This window comes from Chiroxiphia lanceolata, chromosome 10 (assembly GCF_009829145.1).
Source record: "Chiroxiphia lanceolata isolate bChiLan1 chromosome 10, bChiLan1.pri, whole genome shotgun sequence".
Lineage (NCBI taxonomy): Eukaryota > Metazoa > Chordata > Aves > Passeriformes > Pipridae > Chiroxiphia > Chiroxiphia lanceolata.
In genome coordinates, this window is record NC_045646.1 from 9,397,422 (window position 1) to 9,408,099 (window position 10,678).

The following is a 10,678-nucleotide window of genomic DNA, read 5'->3' on the forward strand; positions in this document are numbered from 1 at the left end:
TAGATTGCAAAACCTACAGTTGTAGGCTGTTTGGGGTTTTTAAAAATTATGTCTTATGTCTATAATTTCATATCAGTGTTAGGGCAACACTATCTGTGATTTTTATTATGAAACTATAAAACTAGTTTGAAGCTGAAGTGAAGGGGTGGGTGAGCAGTGGAACAATGTGCAGGTCCTGGGTTTTACCAAGGTCCAGGGTTGGCTTTTTTCAGTGAGGGTTTGAGGTGCTGTTATGGACCAAGCTCAAAGAACTGGAGCACTATTGTAGCAGATGGCTGTTTTTCTCAACCCCTTGGGGTACAATTAATCTGCCTCTAACTAGATGCTGCAGATGTCCATGAACAGTCCTTGAGGGATCTCTCAATGGTCAGTGTAGGAAATGGGTATCTCCAGAGGGCAATTTATTACCTGTTCTAAGTATTTATATTAGAATGAGAAAAATCATGCTCCAGAAATGCTATTTTATAGCATTTGTAGAGATCTCTCTTTTGTAGACACTATAAAGGAGTTGTCAGGGCCTGGTTCATTTGGAGATTTTACTTTGAAAGTTATTCAAGGTGAATCCCACGACTTGATTTCTGCCATTCTTTGAGGCTGCTTGTGCCAAATATGGGAAAGTGACCTTGGCTTCACTCTAAACATGCTATAAGGGCTTGTGTTTGGCTTTCAGAGGTTCTGCTTTTCTGTTTAGTCGGTGAACTGCTCAGTGAGGGACCTATTAGGGGGCAGAATAAAATAGCAGAAGTGAGCAAGCTGGAAGGGGGCGACTGACTCAGTGATTTAATGGGACAGGGGAACATGAGGAGAAGGAAAAGGTGACATTTATACAATGTGTCACTTGGGCATTCTCTTCTATGTCAGGATCAACAACGGTGACACTGGCACAGCACAGCAAATGAGGCATAGAAATGCAGCAGATTCTGCATCCAGCCTTTAGAGTGACACAAAACTCAATAGGATTGTGCTGATAAATAATAGGCCTAAAATACATTTTGAATTCCAATGATGAAAGACACTGTTGTATAAAAGGACTGATGTCATTATTGAGGCAGTGGTCAGTATAACACAGCAAACTCCTGATCCACTGGGCCCACATTCAGCCACACAGCTTGTCATGAAACTGCCATGAACTGATCTGGGCTGAGTCTGCAGGGAGGAACTGCTGAAAGCTGCAGCTGATAGTTTTCCTTTCTGGTGGTTTGTTTACTGGAAACTGAACTTCTGATTTTTTATTTTTTTTTAAAGACACTTTCCCTGGAAGCTCCTGCTCGAATTAAGAATAAAACTCCTCCTCTGGACTGGCCACAGGAAGGTGAAGTTGTTTTTGAAAATGCAGAGATGCGGTACCGAGAGAACCTCCCTCTGGTACTTAAAAAAGTGTCCTTTACCATCAAACCGAAGGAAAAGATTGGCATTGTGGGAAGGACAGGCTCAGGTAAGGAAAAGCACTCAGCAGAGTTAAATTACTACTTTAAAAGAATAGATTGGGTCAGTCATATTGGTTCTCCTGTTTTTGGATAAATTGTTGGTTGCACAGGACTAGTCCAGCAGTCTCAGTGGTGGATTCTGTTCATGTGCATACATAAGGAAGATACCTGTAAACAATAGTGAAAATAAGTTTCCATTTAAATCAGAGTGATATCCTACTATGCTTAAGCCAGTATGTTCATTATGTTTAACTCCCCAAACTACTTAGCAGCACAGAATGTTACCTACGTTCATTGCAGCTTATTTGACTCTTAGAAGTTTTTTGTACTGATGCTGCAGCCAGGTTTAGCTATAAACTATCTTAGAAGTCTGTACTGGGAAGAATCAAAACCTCTGTTTGTGAGATTCAAATTAAGTAATTAATAATGCTGTATTGGGTTTATATGGCAAGGTTTTGGCAGTGAGGGGTGAGGTGGCTTCTGTGAGGACAGATTAAGAGCTGCCCCTACAATTGCTTACAAGTTTAAACACTGGGATTGCTTGCCAGGACTTTATGGTAGTTTAAAATATTTTTCTTACACATGGACAGCTTTTAAAAATCTATTTCATCTGAAAACTGCCATGACTCTGTATAAACAGCAGTATTGTTTTTCCTGCCTCCTTTTTAGGGAAGTCTTCCCTTGGAATGGCACTCTTTCGTCTCGTTGAACTGTCTGGAGGCTGCATTAAAATTGATGGAGTGAAAATAAATGACATTGGTTTGGCAGATCTTCGAAGCAAACTCTCCATAATTCCTCAGGAACCTGTGCTGTTCAGTGGCACTGTGAGGTTAGTCAAACTATAAGAAGGCAAGAAGGATTGAGCAATCTATCAGCTTATAGCTGAACTCAAATATGTGCCTGTTGAGGTGGTAGCTCTCGGGCATCCTAGCTTCTGCTCTGGTTTTGAAACAAAAAAACCCCAGAGTTAAATGATTTTAACTGGCCCAGGTCAGCACTGTGTGTGATCATCCTCTCTGCAAAGTCTTGCTTTCCCTTTATATTTGGTTGAAGTTTTTCTATCTTTGTCTTCCATCTCTACTCTTGTTCTTTGTCTCTTCTAACGGCAGTGTGCTGGGAACATCTGATTTCCTTGGCAAGGAAACTCTGTCATTGGAAGGCTAGATGTGAATCATCTGTCTGGATGAATTAGCACACTGCTGGTTTGCCATTCATTGCTGAGTTAAAATTCTGGTTGTTTTCTGCCTCCCCTTTCAGATCGAACTTGGATCCTTTCAATCAGTACAGTGAAGAGCAAATCTGGGCTGCTTTGGAAAGAACTCATATGAAGGAGTGTGTAAGTATCATGTGCCCTGTGAGATACATGTTTGTATTTGGCTTCCAAACCAACATATTCTGTTAGTAGCTACTTTAGATAAAGCTTCCCCCCCCTCATTTTCAATGTTTTATTTGACTGATTTTTCTTTTTCCCCACTATTTTATCAGACTGTGTTGGGGTTTTTTTGAGAACATGCTGTATTCTGTGTGTGTACTCTTTTTAGTCAATAGCATAGCAGAGTGCTGCTTCATCACAGGGATTCTTAAGGTGTTAAAACGTTTCCAGTGATATTTTTATCCTTCAAGTGATATTTTTCTATATATGCCTCAGGTGTGCATTCTGCACTTATATTTGTGAGTGTGCATGTCACATGTGCACGTTTATACTGAGCTTGTAAGTCAAGTGGCACATATAGCTATGGAACACAGGCTGCAGGAATTCCTGCAGGGACTAGGTTCCCTCTCTTCTCTTGATGACAAAGATTATCAGGAGATCTGTATTTATGTTTATAAGATTTTGTGCAATGCTCCAAGATTTTTTGCCTTTTCCTTTCCCCACAGGTTGCACAGCTGCCTATGAAACTTGATTCAGAAGTAATGGAAAATGGGGAAAACTTTTCTGTTGGAGAGAGACAGTTACTGTGCATAGCTAGAGCTCTACTGCGTCGCTGCAAGGTGAGCACAACAATGAGAGAAACAGCTGGAGATATCAAACTGATAGGAATGAACAAGCCTTTTTGTGCCAGATTCTGTCAGAGGAATCACATCAATGATTAGATTAGGTTAGAACAACTAGGAAGGCATTTGTAGCCAGCTGTGAGCTCCTGTAATGTCCTGCCATTGGAAAGGCACTGCTTGCCAGTGTTAACAATAGTGTGTCAGACTGGCCTGATAATTTCTTCAGTGTCCTGTTAGCAGTGAGCATCAGATTGTTTCCTTCTTCCACCTTTTTGTGAGTGTGAGCCAAGTTTTTTTCCATCTACGTGGTACTCCACTAAAATGTGATCTACAAATGGAATTTGGGATCATGCTGTGCCAGCAAAGTGAAAGCTTTTGCAGAAATAGAAGACAAACAATAATTACAGTGAGAAAGATGAAAGCAAGTGTGATCTATAGGGTAATTTTGAAGGCAATTACATCAAGAAAACTACCTTTGTGACCACAACTCTGTAAGGATTGCCAGTTGTGACAACTCTTGGACGTGGCAATTCTGCCCACTCTATGTATTTTTATGTTTAGGGAGGGGAAAGCATGACGGTGAGTAACAGCCAGGATTCTGTACTGCTTTCAGATATTGATCCTTGATGAAGCAACAGCTGCTATGGACACAGAAACGGACCTACTGATTCAGGAGACCATCAGAGAGGCGTTTGCAGACTGCACTATGTTAACAATTGCTCATCGCCTGCACACGGTACTGGGCTGTGATCGGATCATGGTGCTAACACAAGGACAGGTGAGCAGGAAGGCTTCTGTGGCTGCAGCCCCTGTTGCCTCGTGATGCCATGTGTGCAGGCTGAACTGGGGCAACAGCAAGCATTACAGGGTGGGAAATCCTCTGTGTTCATTCACATCCTTGGTAAAATACTCCAACACAAGCAGTTGCTGCCTGACTGTGACAAGATCAGAGGGCAAAATATCTTTTACACTCCAAGAAAGTATCATAGAGTAACAGTCTGTCTTTAAAAGTGTTTTCAAATCTCCATTTGTTTGTTATTACCTGTCTCAGAATTAACCTACATCTCTGGGGCTTAGTGGTCATTTCCCATTACTTTCATAAAGCCTTGTGCCATCAAGCAGGTCTATGACAGATGCTTAACCCATTTTCAGGCTTCCATTTGGGAGCCATGAGCAGTTAAATTAAGTGCAAGAATAGTGGGCAAGACTCTTAAAGGTAGAGAAGGCAAAAGCCCATAGAATCTGCCTCTGCCAGAGCCACCAGAGGTTGCTTCCTGTGAGTTAGTTCCAATGTTTGAGCCAGTCCAAAGCATTCCAGGTTACAGTATGTATCCATAAATGCACATATTTTCACTGCCTGTTGTCTAATCGAAAGATGAATGCTGTGTTTTTGATTCTTTACTACCATGTCACAAGTCCAAGGGGTAGGAATCCATTTTCTGCTGGATTTTACTGACATACTTTACTTGCCTTGTTTGCTTTTAGGTTGTGGAATTTGACACGCCGTCTGCCCTTCTGGCCAATGAGAACTCGCGCTTCTATGCTATGTTTGCTGCTGCGGAGAACAAGGTTGCTGTCAAGGGCTAAAATTCAGGGCAAAGTCACTTTATTTTGGAGAGCTACACTCCCTGCCTGTGGCAGGCCAGCTCTTCCTCCTCCTCCTCCAAGCAGATTATTGCCTTTTCATCTTTTAATTTTTAGCACAATGTGTCAAGCCAGAGAGTTTTTAAAACCATGTCAGAAGAACTCTTCATGTTTTTATTATTGTATTTATTCCATATTACTAATTTTTTGTTATTAAATGCACTCTACAAATGGCTCAGGGAGCCATAGTTATAAATGTATCAGAGGCCTATAATGAAGCTTTATACATGTAGCTATATCTATACATATTCTGTATATAGCCTATATTTACAGTGGAAATGTAAGCTGCTTATTTTATATTAAAATAAGCACTGTGTTAATAGCAGTGCATATTCTTTTCTATCATTTTTGTACAGTTTATGGTACCAGAGATCTGGCTTTGTTATCGGACTGTATCAGACACCATTTTGTCTTTTACAGTTTGCCTTTTCCTAGTGCCGGATTTTCTGTGTGTCTGAGTGGAAGTGAAGCTTTGCAATAGTGTCCTTTATTGTCACATCTTTGTCTAGCGCAGCAGAGAAGAGCTCTGTGGTGTAACTATTGCATTGTAATTTATCAGAGCTATTTGGAGCATCGCTAATGTTCACCATGGCAGCAGCTGCTGCTTCCCATGATGCTTTTCCAAAGCAGGGTTTTTAGTGATCTGAGTGGAGAATCACTCCTGGGTCACATTAAGGCCTTGTATTTTCTCAGTGTCCTGACACAGTATTTCTTACTGTATCAGCAGAGTTTATTTTAATGCAAGCAAACCCAAGCTCTTCCTGCTTCGCTGATCTAACACAACCAAAATCTAACTGTTCGTGGAATGATCTGTAACAAATTAATCATAAGGTTCAAATCATGCCCTGTGTGGTAGCAGGAAAGCCTTTCCAGAGTTGCTTGAGCTGACTGACTCCTTTACCTTGAAGCTGCTAACACTCCTCAGAGGTTTAGGTTGGCTTTCACTGGCATGGGTAACACTAACTCTTTGTTCTGCTCACTTATACTAAAACTAAACAACATCAATATTTCCTGTTCCTTTATTGCACACTTGTTAAGGAAGCAGTCCTTGACCCCACATCTTCTGGAACCTTAAACAGGTTCCTGTTGATCAGGATGTAACACTGGTGTAGGACATGGTTTTCTTACTCTAAATGACCTACCTCAGGTTACTGGGTCCTGTGTAGTGCATTGCCATGATCACTGTACACCATCCCCATTTTTGGGACCTGTGGCCCAGGGGGACACGGTTGCTCCTATAATAGCTGTGACTTATTGAATGGTCAGCGTTGCATGTCTTTGTCAACTTGGACATTTTGTAGCCTTAGCATGTTTGCAAAATGTCTCATTGAGGCAGAAATCTGAAAAGTAAATAAAACTATTTTGGGTTTTGTAAATTTTATTGGCTTAAGTGGTTTGTTTTGGGCAAATAAATGACTTCTCACCTTTTTCAGCCCTGGGGGACAGGTTTGCAGGCTGGTTTGGGGTTTTTTTTTCTGGTCATACGCTGTGGTTTGATCTTTCTTCAGAGTAGAGGTATTTCTTTAAAAGTGTGCTTTCCGGCATGAGGATGGCTTACAATACTTGTATATTGAGTAGTAAAGGGAGTAATAATTTATAGTGCAAGTTTTTAAGCCAAGTAGAAGGGCTGAGGTCAGATGGAATCAGAAGATCCTTCTTGGGTTCAGATTTTCCATTTTCTTTACTTGCAAATGGTACTGTTTATAGTGTCACATTTCTGCAGTCACAGTAACAAGCATTTCTACCTACCAATACCACAGGCAAATTCTGGCTTTAACAGAGCTCGGAATGTAGCTTGAAAACAGCACAAAAAACATCATTTGTTGTGATTGTTCTTAACTCTTGTCCTTAGCAAGAATTAACTGGCACAGACCTTACCCTGCCTTGAGTTTACCCCATGAACTTCAGGATTTCCCTTGAAGGAAGTGGGCTAATGCACTTAGTTCTCGAGTGCTGCTGGGGTCAGTGTGTGGCTTCGCTTTGCAGCTAAGGCTGAGCTAATGGCAGTCTGGGCAGAAGGGGAGCCATCCTGATCTTATCCTCCTTCTTCTTCCAGGCTGGGAGTTCCTCCTCCTTTCCCGATGCAGGAGTGTCTCTTGTGTGGTCCAGCAGTGACCCAGTTCAGAAAGCTAAGTTGCAGAAAGGTCACCCTCCAAAAGCAGGAATGCTGTACAAAGAAGGAGACAGGAAGGCACAGCTGGAAGGGAGGTGAAGTGGGGCTGCTCTTTTCAGTAGGTGCTGTGACAGTAGCATAGGTACGAGAGGAAACCATGCTCAGCGTTCACTGCACCAAACTGCTGCTTCCCAGTCATGCTCTCCTAAAGAGCTGAATCTTTCCTGCTGCTTTGGTGAGCTGAAATAGCTCAACAAGGTGTCAAACAAGGACCTGTGATGGAGCAGGTGAACAGTCACCTGTGGACAGCAGGGATTAGCTCAACCATTTTGTTAAACCTTGACTGCACTACTGTTATTTTGGAATTAAAGACAGAGACTGCCAGAGGGAAACGTTCTTTCTGTTGTACTTGCTTCTCTGCTTCACTTGGCACTTGTCTCACAGACTTACTGAAGTATTGCTGTTCACATGGGTAGCTGTAATTTTTTTACTGGCTTTCATCCTGCATCACAGGAGCAAGTTGAGGCCTGGCCTGAGGCCCTGTCACTGAAATGGAAGGAAGAAACATCAATATTTACAAATGAGACTGAAATATCTGTATCTTTGAAGCATTCTACAAGAGGTTGATGATGATGATGGAAATTTTCAGGAATTGGATTGTGCTGTAGAATTTATAGTGTGTTATCCCAGAGAAGACTTCATCCTATGGAGAGTAGAATAAGACACTGGGATTGGGACAGACTTTCCTTAAAACGATCCTACCCAAAGTAGCATGGAGATAGCACATGCTTCTATTGTGGTTTAATCCCAGCTGGCAACTAAGCCCCACACAGTCCTGTGGGGTAGGGGAGAGAATCAGAAGGGTAAAAACTAGAAAACTTGAGAGTTGAGATCAAGACAGGTACCAGGGAAAGCAAAATCCATGCAAGCAAAGCAAAACAAGGCATTCATTCTCCACTTTCCACAGGCAGCCATGTGTTCAACCATGTCCCGGAAAGCAGGGCTCCATCATCTGTAATGGTGACTTGGGAAAACAAACACATCACTCTGACTGTCCCCTCCTTCCTCCTTCTTCCTCAGCTTTTATGATGCCATATGGAATAACCCTTTGATCAGCTGGGGTCAGCTGTCCCTGCTGTGTGTCCCCATCTAACTCCTTGAGCACCCTCAGCCTCCTTGCTGGTGGGGTGGGATGAGGAGCAGAAATGGCCTTGGCTCTGTGCAAGCACTGCTCAGCAACAGCTACAACATTCCTGAATTATCAACACTGTTTTCAGCACAAACCCAAAACACAGCCTGATACCAGCTACTGTGAAGAAAATTCACTCTACCCCAGCCCAAACCAGCACACATTACAGCAAAGGCTGTGGCCCAAGACCAGCAGGTGTGCAAGTGGAGAGAGATTTGCCTGGGATAACTAGTTGCTGTATTGCTCTCTGTAATTTAAATTGCATCAGTTTTGCTTATTCTGTCCAAAGTGTGGCCAATCCTGATTCATTATCGTAAGCTTAGAGCCTCTTCAACATTTTCCTGCTCATCTCCTCTGTCTGATGAGTGGAAACATTGCACTTGCTTGGGACTTCAGTCAAAGCACAGGTAGGATTCTTCTAAAATTACCCAATGGAGTTAATGTGCACTTAGACTGGCGTAATTAAGCCCAAAATCAGTCCCTGAAATTGTACTGGCTTGAAGACCTGAGGAGACTTCACCCATACCTGGGGTGAAGGCTGTACAGGGTCAGATCCTGAGGCTGTTGGGGCTGTGCTCTGCACATCACCTGTAGGTGAGAGCCAGATCAAGCAGTCTCAGTACGTCACTGAAAACAACATTGAGAAAGGCAAATTTTTTCAGAAGGTAACCGGTGTGAGTGAGAGAAGGTGTCAGAAGGATAAATACAGGACATTTGATTTATTAAAGGAGGATGTGGAGAGCAAAGATAGCAGGACAAAACGTTTCTCTTAATTACAAAGGGGATTGCAAAGACAAAATTGCTTTTTGAAGGTGCTTTGAAAGAACACTGAGAAGGTATAGGGTGGCTGTACTGCCCTCAGCAACCAAAGAGCCTCCCTGAGTGCTACGTTGTTATTTTTTTACCACAACTGTAGCATGTGTTCTACTATATATAAGTGATTACACAAAGGTTTTCTTTAGCTTCAGGTCTGTCTAGGGTGATATTGTGATTTGTTTGCCCCTTGTTTCAGCCGGTGACCACAGCCACGTTGTGCTGAGGCCGCACTTTCTGCCTCCAGCATGACAACATAGTGGAAACTCAACTGGAATTTGGTGCAGATGCTGTTGTTAGTGCAAGGCTTGGGAGGCTTTTACAATGTACCACTACGGGTTCAGTAAAGCCACAACCATGTAAGAAATGTTCCTGTGTCATCTAAAATATGTGCCTTGGAGCCTCATCAGGCAGCTGAGGTGTAGGCAAAGTGTAACAGTGAAAATTGGAGTGAAAATAACTTACAGAAGTGTCACTACATGGGGCTGATTACCCGGACACCTCTCCTGGGCTGCAGGGAATGCAAATCACAGTTACTTGCAGCACACCTTCCTCCCAGCTTGCTGATTGCTGCTGTTGCCATGCAGAGAAACAAGCGATTGTACAAAGCTGATAATTTTGTGGTTTCTGTCTTTTCCGATTTAGGAAGGCAGCAGTGGATGGCGTGTGACTGATTGCCTCGAGGATTTGGGGAAGAATAAAGTCCATTATGTGTGAGCTGCGCTCTGGGGGCAATTTGGAGTGAGAGTTGTAGGCAGGCAACGATGGGAGGGAAAAGATTTTTAAAAAGTGTGTGTATGGTGCAGGGAACAGGGAGGCTTTTTAGGGTTAGCCTGTGAGCTACATGTGGAGGTGTGACCAGAAAGGAGGAGGCCAAAATAGGTACCGGTGGGATGAGGGTGCAAGGATCAGCCCGGCTGGGAGCCGTAGTGTGGAGGGCTTGAGGGTGTTTGTCGTGGATCTGGCAAGGGGGCGGTGAAAATTAAGTGTTCAGGCGGTGCGAAGGGCAGAGCCGGCTGTGAGGGGACAGGAGTGACCTGAGCGGGGCACTGCGGCCGTGCCAAGGGCCGTCCCCAGAGCAGGAGCGCTGGGATCGGTGTGTCCGGGGAGGCGGCGGTGGTCTGGGGGCTGTGGGGAAGCAGGGGAGCTCCGCGTGGGTCGGTGTGGGCGGGTGCGCACTGAACAGGGGGCGCGGCCGCCGGTGCGTGGATCCGCACGCGTGGGCCTGGCTGGGCGTGCAGCACCCACGCCTGTGGATGGATGAACGGAGGAGTGGATGGATGAACGGAGGAGTGGATGGACGGGAGCGGGTCCGGAGCAGCAGCAGCCGCGGGCAGAGCGGCCGGGCGCTGTGAGGGCGGGGCGCGTGCGCGCGCAGCCGCCGGGCGGGGCGGGGCCACCCCCGAGCGCCCCCCGGCGCCCCTGCGGCGCCCCCCGGCGGCCGCGCCCGCCGCTGCCGTCCGGGCCCGGGCCCTGCGTTCTCCCGGCCGGTCCTTT

At 44.5% G+C, this 10,678-nt stretch overlaps 1 protein-coding gene and 1 long non-coding RNA gene across 2 annotated transcripts in view; one reads left to right on the plus strand and one right to left on the minus strand.

Annotated features, from left to right (window-relative positions):
* ABCC5 (ATP binding cassette subfamily C member 5) overlaps positions 1-6,445 on the plus strand; it is a 44,046-nt gene extending 37,601 nt beyond the window's left edge. The window contains 6 exon segments of the mRNA XM_032697581.1: positions 1,246-1,435; positions 2,097-2,256; positions 2,685-2,763; positions 3,306-3,419; positions 4,036-4,200; positions 4,908-6,445. Coding sequence (XP_032553472.1) covers positions 1,246-1,435; positions 2,097-2,256; positions 2,685-2,763; positions 3,306-3,419; positions 4,036-4,200; positions 4,908-5,009 — 810 coding nt within the window. The 3' untranslated portion in view covers positions 5,010-6,445.
* LOC116791511 lies at positions 6,436-10,274 on the minus strand. The gene is made up of 3 exons (XR_004358770.1): positions 9,647-10,274; positions 8,895-8,995; positions 6,436-7,725 (listed from the first exon to the last, which is right to left on the minus strand). It is a non-coding gene; the product is annotated as an uncharacterized LOC116791511 (long non-coding RNA).
* Positions 10,275-10,678: the final 404 nt, after the last annotated feature.